At 44.8% G+C, this 15415-nt stretch overlaps 1 protein-coding gene across 2 annotated transcripts in view; it reads left to right on the top strand.

Moving 5' to 3' along the window:
- Window positions 1-15415, top strand: part of KLF7 (KLF transcription factor 7) — a 63559-nt gene that overhangs the window by 26916 nt on the left and 21228 nt on the right. For both annotated transcript variants that reach the window (XM_069860799.1, XM_069860800.1), the window contains exon 2: window positions 3146-3758. In XM_069860799.1, the coding sequence (XP_069716900.1) occupies window positions 3146-3758 (613 nt within the window). The remainder of the gene's footprint in view (window positions 1-3145; window positions 3759-15415) is intronic.

Below are 15415 nucleotides of genomic sequence, written 5' to 3' on the forward strand. Positions count from 1 at the left end.
CACAGAGCTCCCCTTCTCTTGCATTAGTGGTTAAGGCAAAGCTGGACATTCAAAAAACTATGGCAAGAGCAGCTTGCTGCTGTCTCAGGTATCTTTGGACCATCTCCTACTATGTTGGTAGTAGAAGTGGGAGATCTACAGGGGTTCACCAGAGCAGCTTGCTGCTGTCTCAGGTATCTTTGGACCATCTCCTGCTATGCTGGTAGTAGAAGTGGGAGATCTACAGGGGTTCACCATCATCTGAATCCAGAAGTTTGGATTCATATCCCTGTGGGTAGAGGTCAATATCCTGCTCCTCCCACAAAAAAATTGGTAGTTTTTGATATGTTCTCTGGCAAATGACTTGGTAGGAATGGAGACCAAAGAACCCCTCCTGATGGTCTGTTGGGCTAGAGTGGGGACTTTGGTGGTCTCAGCCTGATTGGTTTCTCCAGGTTAGAGCTCAAGATGAGAGGTGGGGCTTAGGTGGCCTAAAATTGTCATGTCAGGGCAGGAGTGAAGAAAGCAGGCTGGTTTCAAACCCCTTCCTCACCACTCCCTGAGTGATTGGGGCCAGAAGGTCGCATAAGGTACTTGGCAGAAGCTGGGAAGTGCATATGGGGAAAGACGCTTTGTTTCTGCCAGCAATTGCCTGCCCTGGCAAATGCAGCAGCAGGTAGGACCCTGGTGAGGGGTAAAGCAAGGGCTGCAGCCATAACCCCTGCCCAGGCTTTGTCTGCCATGCAGATTAGGTGGAGGGCTTTTCTGGCACAGCGTTGCTAGGCTTCTCCCCCTATTGACTTGGTGGAGAGGCTGAGGGGGGGATGAGAGGGAGGGACTGCATTATGTTGTTTCTTTGAGTTGTTTTTCCCCCCTCCCTCTATGGGGAGATGGGCTTGATCCACTGGTTTTGGATTTCAGAGGCAGAAGGCAAGACATGACCAGCTGGTGTCTTGAAATGGCACAGGTGCAATGGCTGCGGGAGGGGGGAGCCAAGAATAATTACAGGTTTCTGAAGCATCAGGCTTTGCCTGAAAAGGGCTCATCGAGAAACTGCTCTTTATGGAAAATTAATGGTGAAGCTGGAAAAAACTGTCAGGCCCACTATTGTTGTCATGTGGTAGTGATGCCTTAAAGGAGCAGCATCTCCCACTTGCCTCCCCTCCACAGGCAGCCCAGAGACGGTGCACAGCTTTCTGATCCCACAGCAATTGAAATTTCATGTCACTGTCATCAGATTTAATGGCCTTGAGTCCCTGTCTCTTTCTTTTTTTCTTTCCCCTTTCTATCCCTAATTTGTGATTGCACTTGCTCTGTCCCTTGGAAGCCTTTTATTTATTTGGCCCCTAAACCCGTTTCTGCCCTACTGGGTGAAGGCTAAGTGGGCCAGAAATCCCGAATTAAATGATATGGGGAATTCAAAAGCGCCACCTCTTATGGTAAGTGGGGTTATTCCTGAAAGACTGTGGAACATATTTGGAAAGCAGACCCCAAAACCTGTTAGGATTCGCCTGGGGAGAGACCAATTTCCAGCTAAAGCTATTCATCATGGTCCCAGAAATACATTTTAAAAAGAAAATGGAAAGATTACTTAAGGCAAGAATACTTGTCCCACCTCCAGGCCTGTGTGCAGACACATCATGTATACAGTGTCATGCCTCTGAAAATAACCTACATGCTTAAGTACAGCACATCTCTGTTGCCATTTTATTGCTTTTTGTCCACGTCCATCTTTACAGCTCAGGTTTGTAATCATCTACTGTTTTAATAAGAAACAACAGGTAACTGTCTGACAAATTCAGTTCTGAACTCTGAAAGTCACCCCAGCAAGTTGTATCTACAGCCTTCCTGAGTACATTGAAAGTAAGAATCTTGAGTTACCTGATAGCTCCTAGAGAGCTGCGAGCGGAGCCTCTGTTGATGGGACCTTTGTACCCACGAGTCTCTGTCTCTCCTCTGGTCTTACGAATCTTTTGGTTTTTGATCAGATGCTGGAATGTGCAGGCTGAGATGTAGTTGGGTCACTAGCTCCCATAGGCTGAAAATTTTGCCTAAGATCCCTTCCTTAATATCTCTAGAAGTGTTCTCTGAGGAGTAGTTTTTAGAGGTTTCTAAGAAGTGTTAGTTACATTGTCTGTTTCTCTGAGTCCTGTAAAATCGCAGTGGTGGTATTAAACCAGCTAGCCTTTCAGGCAGCAAGTAATGAAAAATAGCACTAATAAACTCCATTAAAAGCTCCTGAAACTACAGCAAATGGTTTTCTATAAACAGTAAAAGTTTATAATGTTGGTTATGGAGCATACGGGGCAGTGTGATGGTGTCTAGAGGCTTTATTTGGCTTAGCTCAGGGCACCTCATATAAGGTACATTCATGTAGGAGTCTTACCCCATCCCTGTGCTGATAATCACTGCTGTGGAGATGCAGGAACACGTTTTTCTGTGGCAGCCTGTTTGACTGCATCCTCACTTACTTTTTAGTAAGGATTGTGTGTGTGTTTGTGTGCAAGTCTGATGTCCTGTACACAAGAAGGCCCCATTTGACCAGATTTGTCAAAAACCCTCTAGAACTGACTGTAGGACCCTTTTTTGGTCACATCTTTCCTTCTCTCAAGTCCTTTAAACAAGCTGTGATGTCACTGCAAGTTTTTCTCTGTCCCCTATCTTAAAATGGGATACTTCAGAACTGTGCTATTTTAGGAACAAACCAGCCCTAGCCAACTATGCTGAGTTGAATTCAGAGTTAATGTTTGTGAAGGAGGAGGAAGCAGTTCTAGGGAGAGGTGACTTTTTGTTTGTACAAGGCCAGGTGGTGGGGCTGTTAGGATGGTTTCATATGGAGGTGATTGTTGGCCAGATTACACCTACAGCTGGGAATGGCCTGCTGTCTGTGGGACAGTATACAGACTTTCATGAAAATGCTTTCTGGTCATCATATCTTCATTTCTACAGTAATATCCCCACGCTCTGTCTGAGAGCAGCATCCAACAATTGGTAAAACATGTCTCCCAAATGTGACCATCTTGTGAGAAGTTGCTGGTGTGCATGAATGCTGTCTCTGAGTGGCACTGGACTAGCTGTTCTGCCTTATGTAGGACCTGCACTGTAGCACTGTAATCTCTCTCTGACAGTCGTTTCTCTCTCTTCCCTCTCCCTTCTCCTCCTGCAGACATGCCTAGAGTTGGAGCGATACCTTCAGACTGAACCACGGAAGATCACTGAGACCTTTGGTGAGGACTTGGACTGCTTCCTTCATGCCTCCTCAGCCATAGATGCAGAGGATGATATCCGACGGTTAGACCCCATCCTTTTACCAGTGGAGACAAGTACGTGTGACAAAAGCACCAACATGGACATTATCCTCTCACGGGACAAGCTGCTGTCTGAGACGTGCCTCAGCTTGCAGTCCACCAGCTCTTCCACAGAAAGCTACACAGCTGTCAACCAGGCCCAACTCAATGCAGTAACCTCATTAACACCCCCCTCCTCTCCAGAGCTCAGCCGCCACCTTGTAAAAACCTCACAAACTCTCTCAGCAGTGGATGGCACGGTGACGTTGAAATTGGTGGCCAAGAAAAATTCACTCAGCTCTGTGAAAGTGGGTGTAGCAACGGCAACTGCAGGGACGATAAAAAGTGGGCAAAGTGACAGTGAACAAGGAGGTACAGGGGCAGAAGCATCCCCAGAAAACAAGAAGAGGGTTCATCGCTGTCAATTTAATGGGTGCCGGAAGGTTTATACAAAGAGCTCCCACTTAAAGGCTCACCAGAGGACTCATACAGGTACTTTTTGTGTAGGATGCTTCTCTCATCTTGTCCGCCTGCCACCTAACCGTAACCATCTCCTTTTATTCTCATTTAGAAAAGAAAAAAAAAATCTCTTCAGAAAGTCCAAGCTTCTATCTGTGAAGCAGGGCAGTGGAAAAATATAGTAGGACAGCAAATGTACCCATTATTCAATAGAACGGAGGAGTTCACCGCCTACCATTAACCTGTTGGGGTTTCATATGTCTTATGCAGCTTGCTGCAGAGTAATTTTAGGATACCTAAGGGATGTAGATGTATCATTCATGCTAAGACTGTGGGTATGCCAGTTTGGGTATTCGGCACTCATTTCCCCCAGACAACTTTAAAAATGTTAATTTTAGTCAAGTGTTAATTGCTTCAAATAGAAAGTAGCGTGGGTAGGTTTTTGTTGGCTTTTGTATGGGGTAAAGAAATAAATGTGTTCCAGATCCGAGATACGTGGTTTAGGAATAATGTGTACATAAGAGACAATGTGTGTAGATGCACAAGTGTAGGTTAATGGATGCACATACCCTTGAGATACTCACAGTCTTGGACTTTTCTTAGTGATATGATACAGTGGGAACAAATTAAAGAGTGAGATGGAGTTTGAATGGACTGGTGTAGGTAGAGAGAGAATAGGATGTATGGAACAATGTTGGGCTGGGTTTTTTTGGGTAATATTTACGGATGTTGCATATAAGCTGTGCTGTGTAAGCTTCCTGAAGCATACGAAATTGGCTTAGGTTCAGGATCCTGAGTCTCCTTTAATTTGTTCAGAGTCCCCAGTAGCTTTTCAGCTGGTATTCACTGGCAGTAATAGCTGTGCAGTTCGCTCATGTTGCTGCTTTGTTCTAAGCTTCACATGTGATGAGAGATGATAAATTCCCATTAGCACTGTCTTATCATGTGATTATTCTTGTTTCCAGAGGGATTGCTGCAATCAGTTTTTTCAATTCTACTGTAAAATGTGTGGTCTCTTGTGATAACTGCACATTTAATTCACAATCTTATTGTGCAGGCAGATTCCTGGAAGCAAGGTTGTTCTTGCAAGGTAGAAAAGAACATGTTGGACCAGTGCAGTAAATCAAACAAATGTATGGGTTGTTAAGAGAGCTGCATCCATCAAATACTAGGCCCTGTAAAAGTTACATGGTCTGAAGTATGAATAATATTAAGGCATAAAAGGCATTGGTTTTGATCTCTCTATACGGACTTTTTAGTGCTTTTACTAGGGATTGCCACCTTGTGACCTCACTTGTGATCCAGTGATTTGAAAGTCAGCGAAAGTAGTGCAGTCATTTTAAAATGTGCAGCGATGTGGTCAGGAGGCCCCTTGCAACACTGGTGCCGCTGTGACGCTGGCCTGCACAAGCCAAGGCAACAGAGCTCTAAGGAAGGCACAAAAGCAGAGCATGAGAGCTGTTGACATGGTGGTCTTGTCTGTTCAGGTGCTACTCATGTGTTCCTTCTCAAGCTAGAAGTGTTGGGTCCGTTATGGCCCTTCCTGAAGGCAGCCAGGAATGTGGACATGATAGCCCAGAAAGGATGAACTTCTGGAGTTTTTCTGGTTTTATCGCCCAGTAGATGGTGATGTAGACAAAGTGTCCTGAGACAGCACTTACAAAAACATCTCCTCTGTTAACACCTTCACCCTTTCAAGTCAATTTCTTGCAATATTTTGCATACTTTTGAACCCAGTCATCAGTCTGTTTGTATTTGTATCTGAGCTCAAAACCTTTCTCCTGGATAGCATCAGTGTGTGAAATCTCATATTTTACAATTAATCCATGACAAGAAATGTTTGTCACTGGTCCATTGAACAGCCTTAGACTGTACACAGTGCCACTGATACGTGTGTGTCTGTCCATCCGCTGCGGTGCTCAGCGTGGTGAGACAGGCCGCCCACCCTTGCTGGCAGATGTTGAAACTGGAGCTGACCAGGAACAGCAGCGCCCATGCTTCCCACTCCCAGCACCTTACCTTGTGGCTTCAGCCCCTCTGCTCTTGCCAGTTACACTGTCGATGGTTTAACCAGCCCCTCAGCCCTTAACTAGTTTGTGAAAGCGTTCCTGTTTCCAGCCACAAGTCCTAAGCAGATAGCATAGACTGTTAAGAAGCAGGAAGGGGAAAGACAGGAAGGGAAAACAAACCTGAGTGAGGAGCTTTCCTGTCTTTGCAGCCATATAACCATCCTGCACCCGACCACCTCCTAGCTAGGCTTAGTTATGTAGAAAGCATGGTTTCATTTTGTGATGAGGACTGGATGCAACCTTGTTGTTAAAAAGTGTCTTAGATGCAGAACCTGGAGTAGGTGGGCACCTGGCTCTCATTTCACTCCATGGAAAGCAGATTGTCTAAATACCTTTGAACATTTACATCTTGGAAGCAATCTGTGTGAATTGAGGGGAGGGGTGTGATAGGATTATCTAACTGTATCTTGAGTCCAGAGCACAGTCATTCAGACCCCTTCATCCTGCTTAAGTGCTTTGTTCCCTTAAAAATCACTGACCGTTGAATGTCTTAAATCAGAGCTGGTTACAATCAAGACATTAAATCTGTTCACACTGACCTCTGCAGTGGGGTTTCCCTGCAGGGAGCTCCTGCCTCCAGTGAAAGAGAGAGGCAGAGAGGAATAGCTGTGAAATTTGGGACTGAATTATAAACGGCAGGGTCACCTCTTTTCCCATGCACGCCTTCAGGGCTAGGGACAAGGAGGCCTTTTCTCCATCCCTGCTTTGTTTTTTTTTCACACTGTAAGCTGAGTGTGCTGTGTGTTGCGAATGCACCCAGCAGTGCCAATGGCTAGTAGCCACTTGGCTTAGTCAGTGTCTGAGCCAGAGGGTCTGAAATGATTGTGAGATATTTTCCTTTGGCTGGTGGCTTGTTAGTATGTCATGCAAGAGCAGTCTGCCAGTGCGGGCTCTGTGAGTGCCCCGACAGACAAAGAGAACTCAATGTGGGGTTCGCAGGCAGGGAGGCAGATGTGGGCTGGTCACCCAGCTTGCACGTGCTAAGTCCACTTGTTGGATCAAAGGGGTTTACTGCAGTGCGTGAAAACAAGAAAATCATGGGCTAGGGAGTGGAAGGAGGTTGCATTCCTTCCGTTCATATGTAAGGCTGACCAGACAGACGCTGGCTGGTGTTCTTCACTGCTGTGTGATGAGCCAGGCTGGGCTGGAGGCAATACAGACTGATAGCAGCTTGCTAGATTGGAGCTGATCTTTTCCTAGGGCTTTACTTTGCTGAGGAGCCCAGAGACAGTCAGACTGCACATGGCAGTTGGTGCAGGATTCTCTTGTTGCTCTCCCACATCTCATCTGTAAGAGAATCAGAACAGTGCTGTAAGGGCCATCAATGGTTGAACTGGTTATGAAACCACCTTCTGGATGACCTTTGGAGAGGGAAAAACAATCATCTGTGTGGGAGAGAATTTAATCTGGAAGGGAAAGGGAAAACCATTGTCTAGATGGAATGGGAAATGAAAATATTTGATGGAATATGAAGTAAGATAGGACTGACTATCAGAGGGCAGCAACGAAGCCGCTCAGGGTAGAAATAGCAGCTGGGGCCTGTAAACAGAAGGAAAAGGTGAGCTGTAGGTTTGGAAAGGCTGTGTTGCCTATGTGAGAGTGAGGTAAAAATATCTGAAGAAGGAGCCACCAGGACTGGCACGCTAATCCAGCCCTCGCACATTCTCTCACACTTATTCATGGAGCAGTCATAAGTGCAAACAATGACATTTTGTCTCTTTTGAGAGACAGAAATTTTCATCCAGCATTCACACATGCATAGAGATGAATTGCCAATGTAATGGAGAGTGGAGAGGGAAGGAATTAGAATGAGCCAAAGACCATGTGTAGTCATCACTAAGTTCTAAATTAGAAAACAGGATATAGCTGGCGAATGTCTGGGTGCAAATAAGTCTAAGGGTGAACTGGCCTGTGACCTATGGAAAGATTAGTCATGGGATGACTCTGTGTCTCTCAGATCAAAGACCTCTGGAAGAGATTTCTATCTCCAGACAAAACCCATTCATATCAGTCTTCCTTACAGTAATATACAGGGGAAGGTATGAGGTGGTGTGGATGCTTTCTGGCCAGAGAAAAAGCATTGCAAATAAACTGACCAGGAAATCCTTAAGATTTGGATAGTGATAAGAAATGACCCTTAGAGAGTTCTGCTGGGGTTTGCATTTTATGAGTATCAGAGGTTTGGGTTTTTTTTTTTTTTATCTGTCTGAACCCAGATCTGATACAACCTAGGATCAAGCCTGAGGAACAGTAGTTGGGCACCTCACATCTATATTTAGGTTTCTAAAGCCTAAAGCAAGTGGGAAATACTGATGTAAATAGATGTTGTAAGTCTACATGCGATCTTAAGATAGCACTTATTTAAGTGCAGTCTGTTTCACATTGTCAGGACATCTTACTTTAAATTATATAGTTCTTTGTTCCAAATTGCTGGGTGAAAGTAACTAAAACAAACAAATCCACCCTGCAGGAAAAAAAATACTACATTTGCAAGAAAAAGTCAAGACGCACAGGAGTGTTAGAAAGAGCAATAGTGAATAGGGAGGTTTTTGAGATGAGATTTAAAACAAAAGAGACAAGCTTCCCCAAAATGTTGGAGATAAAAAAGGAAACATCCAGAATTTGGAAATTATTGAAAAAGACCAAATTGAGGAAAGTAGGCTGGATGGTTGATTAAGAAGATGAATACAAAGCAAAGGAATAATAGAGAAAATATCTGTGTCAATGATACCACATGAAATGGGAAGCAGCACTGCTCTACTGTGTTAGTGTAGTAGCACCTCTGAACAGAAAGACAATGAAGGCAAAGAAAAAACACATAGCCAAGCACAGCACTAGTTTCATAGGATGGAAGGTTTTGAATAATGACTTAAGGAAAAGCATTTGGGAGGACAGTATAGATGGCTTAGGAGAAATGAAAGCTAGACCCCAAGATTTTTTGTTGTACAGAGACTCATGGCTTCATAGCGAGTCGCTGGCTCTGTATGCAGGGCTGCAACCCGGCAAGGAGATATTAAGGGACGTGGAGGATGCTAAAGCTCCCATCGCAGCAGCTGAAACAACAAGTGAATTTGCCTCTGGAAAAGACAGCAAGGGAACTGAGGGAGGAGAGCATTGCGAGGAAGACCTTCATTCAGGGCTGTATTTGTTTTGGAGTATAGTTGTATTGCCAAATTGGACAGAAGTGTTGTGTTGTGAGGTTGGGTTCTTTTGGAGTTTTTTGGGTAAAAACAGATCAAGAGTTTATCAAAGCTGATTAAAATAAGCCAAACCTGATCATGAGCTCTTCAAAACTTCCTGGTATTGAAGCCTTTTAGCCGTTTGGCAAGTTGGGAGGGGAGTGTTGTGATTTCACTGTGGAGGGCCAAGGCCTCACTTCATTATTGCAGCAAGAGCTTAGGCTAAGGAAACAAGCTTTGTGAACCTCCTAGGAGGCAGGGGGACAGCCCTGCCAAGAGCAGCCCTTGCCAGTTAAAACACCAGTGGTGTTCATCCATTGCTTAGTTGCCAGTACCTGAATTCTCAGTCTCTTGTTTCTGCTCCATCATTTGCCAAATCAACAGCCCAGGACAGTCTTACTGTTTGGGTTTGAAAATGTAAATAGGTTTTGTTTGTTTGTTTGCTGTGTGAGATGATTTTTGGCGCAAGGAAGACTTAGAAAGTGATGTTTGTTGTCTGTTCAGCAGCTGCAGGAGGGAGGGTGCAGGCGCCTCCAAGTGTTATGGCAGGTTGCCTTGGTAAGGCACAGTGGAGCCATCATGTTTGTCATCCAGTGTTTTCTTTATACCCATCCACCTGGAGCCCCTGCGAGGCAGCTGGTAAGGGTGCAAATGATAAGGATCACAGAGAAAGACTTGAAGAAAAAACCCCTCAACTTGTCTTCTGCCAGTTTCCCTTTGTATTGCTGATGTTGCATTATGGATACAGATGACTGGCTGACAATGGGAAGCTATGATTTTCTTGTCTGTTTGTTCAACGCACTGTCACTTCCAAAATATTTGAGGTCACACAAGGCCTGAATCAGAGATGCCGTTTTAGGCGAAGGTAAGCTTGCTGGATGTGATGGGCCTGAGCAGACTGGAAGAGCTGAAGTGCTCTGGGCAGGAAAAGCCAAGTGCATGCACTCTCATCTCAAAAGCAGGTGCCAGGTTAGGCTCTTCCAAAGCACAGGGTGGGCATTTGAGTCTGTATCACATCTAGGGAAGCAGCCAGAAGTCTGGATGGACCTCCCTTAATGCAGAGTCTGAGTTCCACACCCCATGCATGCACAGTCCCACATCCCTACATACCCATTTATCCCATTCCTGGAGGGGTTCAAGGCCAAGTTGGGTGGGGCCTTGGGCAGCCTGATATAGTGGGACATGTCCCTGCTCATTGCAGACGGGTTGGAACTGGATGGGCTTTAAGGTCCCTTCCAACCCAAACTATTCTATGGTTCTATACCAGCAGCAGCAACTTGCAAGCAGAAGTGGATGAGATGCAAGGCTTTATGGAAGCTGAACTACATACAGTGAAGGTGTCCACCCATCTGCCAAGGGTGGTGAGGTCCCAAACAAAATCATGGGCCCCATGGTGTAGGTGGTGCCCACCGTACAGCACAGGCCAACTGTGGGTAGGGAGACCATTCAGGCCTGCCTTAGCGCTTGAAATAATGACTGAAAAAATTTACTTAAGCATAGCTAAAGGGCAAGCTTGTGATGCAGAGAATGCAGGGTGGATTTAATGAATAAAATCACCTCTTTCTGTTTCTTTTTTTGGGAGTTTAGGAGAACGTGTATTTGTGTCTTCAGAAAACTTCTGTCTAATGCTGCTCTCAAAAGCCAGTTGGTGCTGCAGCAGATCAAAATGCATGAGAAATAAGGACGTCAAGTGAGCGTAGTTTAAAGACTAGTGCAGCCATTTCAGAAAGGGGAGGACAAAATACTGCTTGGAACATGCTTTATCCACAGGTCTTTGAGAGTAACCAAAACCTTTGTGTCACTGCAGAACCAAAATCTTTCTGTTGGTCAGCTTTGTACATGGTAAGAAGGCTTAATGGGAATTAAAAGCCCTTAAAACACTATAGGCAAATTTTCAGTCCCAGCAGTCCCCACTGGTACATAGGCAGCACCCAAATGCTGCATTGGGCAGATTTGTTCCTGAAGGCATCTGGCCTTCAAAACCTGGGACTGAAAGCTGGGGCTGCAAAACTGAACACTGAAAAAACGTTGGCAGGCGTGCTAGCTAAGCTAACGATGACAAGCATGCGTTTCAAGATAAAAGCTGATCCCCAGCTGAGTTCTGAAAGAAAGGTATCCCCACTGTATGGCAGTGTGCATTCAGAGGCTTAGCAGGGATTTATTCCTTCCTCCTGTATGTCTGGACTCTTCCCACCAACAGAGAGAGCTTAATAGATTAGTTGGACAATTTTGCAATGTCATTGTGGCTTTTTATGATGATCATAAGTGATCATTAGTCCGCTAGAAGCTTGTATTAGTTCTTGGAAATGAATGTTATAAAAATACAGGCATGCACATCTGCATGTGCTTTTGTTCAATAGGTAACTGCAAGGAACTGTATTATGGTTAATTTTGCATAAACTTCCTTTTGAATGTCGTCTCGTTGGTCATCTGTAACTTTGCAAAGCTTTTCCTCCTACAGAGTGAATTTTTCCACATTTGGTCTTTTTCCAATGTGGTTACTCTTTGTTGCTTCAGAAGCTGGAGGAAAAATGCTTGGGTTTTAGGAGAATGTGGTGTGTGTGTTGGGAAGGGGCAGGGAGAAAAGAGCTGTCCTCACTGTAAAACGTTTAGCTAAAAACTTGGCCTATGTAGTAGAAAGTATTCTTTGAGTAGAAGACTTCTATCTGTGATTGATGGGCTGAAAATTATCTTGAATGGACTAAGCTATGATCTGTTGTAAACTGGCTTTCCTATGTGTGGTACATGTGGTACAATTTTATCATTAATTCATTGCAAAATCCATAGAATCCTAAAGGTGTCTTTTGCAAAATCCAGATGAGGAGACTTCCTAGCTGATAAAATTAATTGTCTTTACTTTCTGCCTTGCGTTCCTGAGACCAGGCTCCTTGGTTCACCAAGGTTTGCCCAGAAGCATTGCCAAGACCGTTTTACAGAGCCCTGCTCAGGGTGAAGCAACAAGAAGCTCCTTCACTGCCAGGCACAGCCTGTAAGCTCCAGCCCCAGGAGAGGGAGAAACCACCGGGGAGAATGGGATCTCACTCAGAAATATTGTGCTCCTGACACCATATAGGTAGCCTTGCACTGACACCAGGGCAGCCTTCACTGGGAGAACTTGCCTGTTTATTTTTTAAGCCCAAGCACATGTTTCCCTTTCCATTTCCATTCCCAAATCGAACTAATATCTGAATGAATGAAAGCATCCTGAGTCTCCTGTTTTTGTTGTTGACAAAACTGGGAAACAGAAGGGAATGTATGTTATTTTCTCCTTGTGTTTTATTCCTGTGCTGTCTCTGCCAGTCTGTGTAATTTTTTTTGTCATCTTTCTCTGGTTTTTTGGTGGTGAAAAGGAGAGAATGAAGTGACAACATAAATGGTGAAAAACTTCAGTGTTGCAATCCTGTAAATAAGCAGAACCCCCACATTCATTAAAAAGGAAAACCATGGAGCAAAACCATTTAAAATGTTAGCACTTGGAAAAGGGAGTGTCTGTTCCTCATAATTTTTTTTTCATCAGTTCTAGGCCCTGATACGTGTCTCTGATACACTGCTCTGGATTATGTAAATCTGTGCCATGTCCCATGAAGGGCTCTCTTCATTGTTTACCCTCTGGGATAACTTATGAAAAACCAAAGGCAAAATACATATTTCAGAGTCCTGGAAAAATCTGACCTGGTGAACTGCTGAATTTTGCTCCTTTTTCATCTGTCCCTCCTGCCACTGCTACCTTGCCTTGCATCTTTGAGCTCACAGAGCTCCATTGAATCTGAAACTAAAAGCCCTTATTAAAGGAGATTTTTTTTAAAGTTCTTGCCGCTCCTCTGGGGACTGAAGTAATGGCAGCTTGAAGCAGCAGAGAATGTGTAATTAGGGCAAACAGCGATACCTCGCATGATGGGGAGAAACAGGAGGAGAGGAGGGGAAACGCGCAACAGCCCGGCATGCACAGGCTGTTACTAGGAGACCCTGACACGAAATGCATGAGATGCAGGGTGCTAATGGGCCAGCCCGCCGCCTGGGTACCAGCCCGACCTGCTGCACAGCTGCTTCTGCCCTCCCGTTGCCAAGCAACCCCATCCTTAGTTTTTTCTTCTCTCTCTCTCTCTTTTTTTTTTCCTTTTAAACACCCCTCCCTAATCAGGAGGTTTAATTGGGTAGTTTTGCTGCTGGTGTTGCTGCCGGGTGCCCGCCTGGGCCTGCCGCTCTGCTGCTGTCCCCAGGGCTTGGGGCTGCGTGAGGATGTGTCGACAATTAGTGGGGCAGAAGGGTGGGTGTTGTACCCAGGCTGGCGCCAGCATCCATCCCCCGGCCCTGCTCCCCACGAGCTGGGAGCTTCCTTTGGAGAGGAGCGTCGGAGAAGGAGTTTGAAAGAGGAGCAGCATTGTGAAAGCTTTATCACTCTCAAGGGGAGTCTTGCATAGACCTGGGAAGATAAAGCATTGTGCTCCCCTCCACATTCAGTGCTCGGCATGTATGGCAACAGGCGTCCCTGAAATGTGTCTTCTTAAGTAGAGTAGGAAATGGGAAATATCCATTTATTTGAACATTGCTGCACACTTTGCTTTTCTCTGCTTTTCAGCTCGATGAGTGGGGTTTGTGGATGCAACTTAGGTGCTTGCGTGTGTGTAAGACATAATGCTGCAAAAATATATACATAATGCTGCTTTTTGTGTCCTGAGTGGCTATGTGCTGAAGGCCACTGCTGGCACGGGAGACAAACTTGGGTAAAACCCTCAGAGACTAATCCCCAGAGCTTTGAAGCTTGTAGAAAGACTGATTGGACATCAGGTCTGGTTCTTAACCTCTTTTCCCCCATCTCTAATAGAGACATGATCAGAACCAGCTCCCTATGAGGGCACTGCTGACCTTTTTGAATGAAAGGACCTGTATATCATTCATGGAAATGTACTGCTCTTACACTTGATCATTCCTGCCCATCTAAAAATGGGTACAACCTTCTCATATTGTGTGTTTCACAATCCCGTCACTGTACTGTCTCTTGCCAGTGTTTCTCTTGTGCTTTGTTACCCTTTCAAAGGCTTTTCCATCTTTCCAGCAGGTGGCAAAACTGTGAATAAAATACCTTTCTTTTTCCTTTCTTTTTTCCCTTTTTGGGTAGCAAGCATCGGTCAGCCACTTAAGCACTGACCACTGCCCCCTCCGGCACCCCCCCCCCGCATTCCTTTGTAATAATAAAAATAATAATTAGGCTTTCTATTCTCCAACAAAAGTCAATTAAGAGTATATTGAGGAATGAAGGGCTCAGTATCTGAAATTGATTTTTGTAATTGGTTTTACTGGTTGATGGGTTGCACGCACATATGCTTGGATGTTAGCATTGACCTCCAGAGGATGTGTATATTAAATAGCCTGCTCTTCCTTTTTGCTAAAGAAATGAACTTATTAATCTTAAAAAGAGGGTGATATTGTTGTGCGCTGAACTGCAGCTGCTCACTAGCTTTTCTGTAACGTTACCAGCAAAGCAGCTGCCTGAGCCATGTAATGGTAACTTGCTGAATCTAGTGTGAAAGTGGGGATATTTAACAAATGGCAGGTCTTGGGCTAACTCCTTTTCTGTGTTTCATATTTGACAAGTGTGTGTATGTAACAAGGGAGGACAAGCATGGGTGTTAAGGAGACCTGTCTGGTTAGGAGATTTCATTTTTTCAGGAGTCCTTAGAACTGAATGTCCTTTTGGAACATGCTTCTATTAAACATCACATAGCTCTTGCCATAGGAAGAGAGGAATGACCGGTAACGTTTTGTTGTGCCATGTGCTGTGTGCTGATGTTCAGCTAATTAGAAGAATTATGGCTCTGCTTCATTGGTATGCCATGTATGTAGCTTGGAAAGCTCTGGGGGACCCTTGGAAAGGAAGAGTGCTACATAACTATAAAATATTGTTAATATGATGTTCCACATTAGGCGTCCCATTGTGCTGTGGTAGACTTTGGTAATAAAATGCAAAGCAAATACGAATGCCTGCCTGGCATTTCTCTGCAATGCGATTTGGGGAGCTGCTTCTCATTGAAAACCCCACCGGCTTCTGGCATTTCTGAATGACTTGCATCTGCGCCGACAGCATCCATGTGTGCACCAGCCTCTGAAGGAAGCCTTGGGTCATCCTGCACTTACACCGCTGCTCACTGCAACAACATGGTTCTAGTCACCAGCCTGGGAACAGCAGGTCCCTAAAGGATTTTTCAAAAAAGTTAGCAAGGAAAGTTATTAAAACATTCTCTTAAAAAGCCAGTGGGACTACTTGATTCTTCACATATTTCTTTGCATGCCTCAAGCCCCTAGAGCTTCTTTATGGGAGAAATCCAGGCGAGAAATCTTGGATTTAATTCCTTTTTCAGTTGTAATTTGCAGTTTGTCTGGTTCTCCAGGAACACCAGTCTTGAAGCAAGCATAGCTAAATCTGTCTTTCAATACATATTTT

Source organism: Phaenicophaeus curvirostris, chromosome 7 (genome assembly GCF_032191515.1).
Source record: "Phaenicophaeus curvirostris isolate KB17595 chromosome 7, BPBGC_Pcur_1.0, whole genome shotgun sequence".
NCBI lineage: Eukaryota > Metazoa > Chordata > Aves > Cuculiformes > Cuculidae > Phaenicophaeus > Phaenicophaeus curvirostris.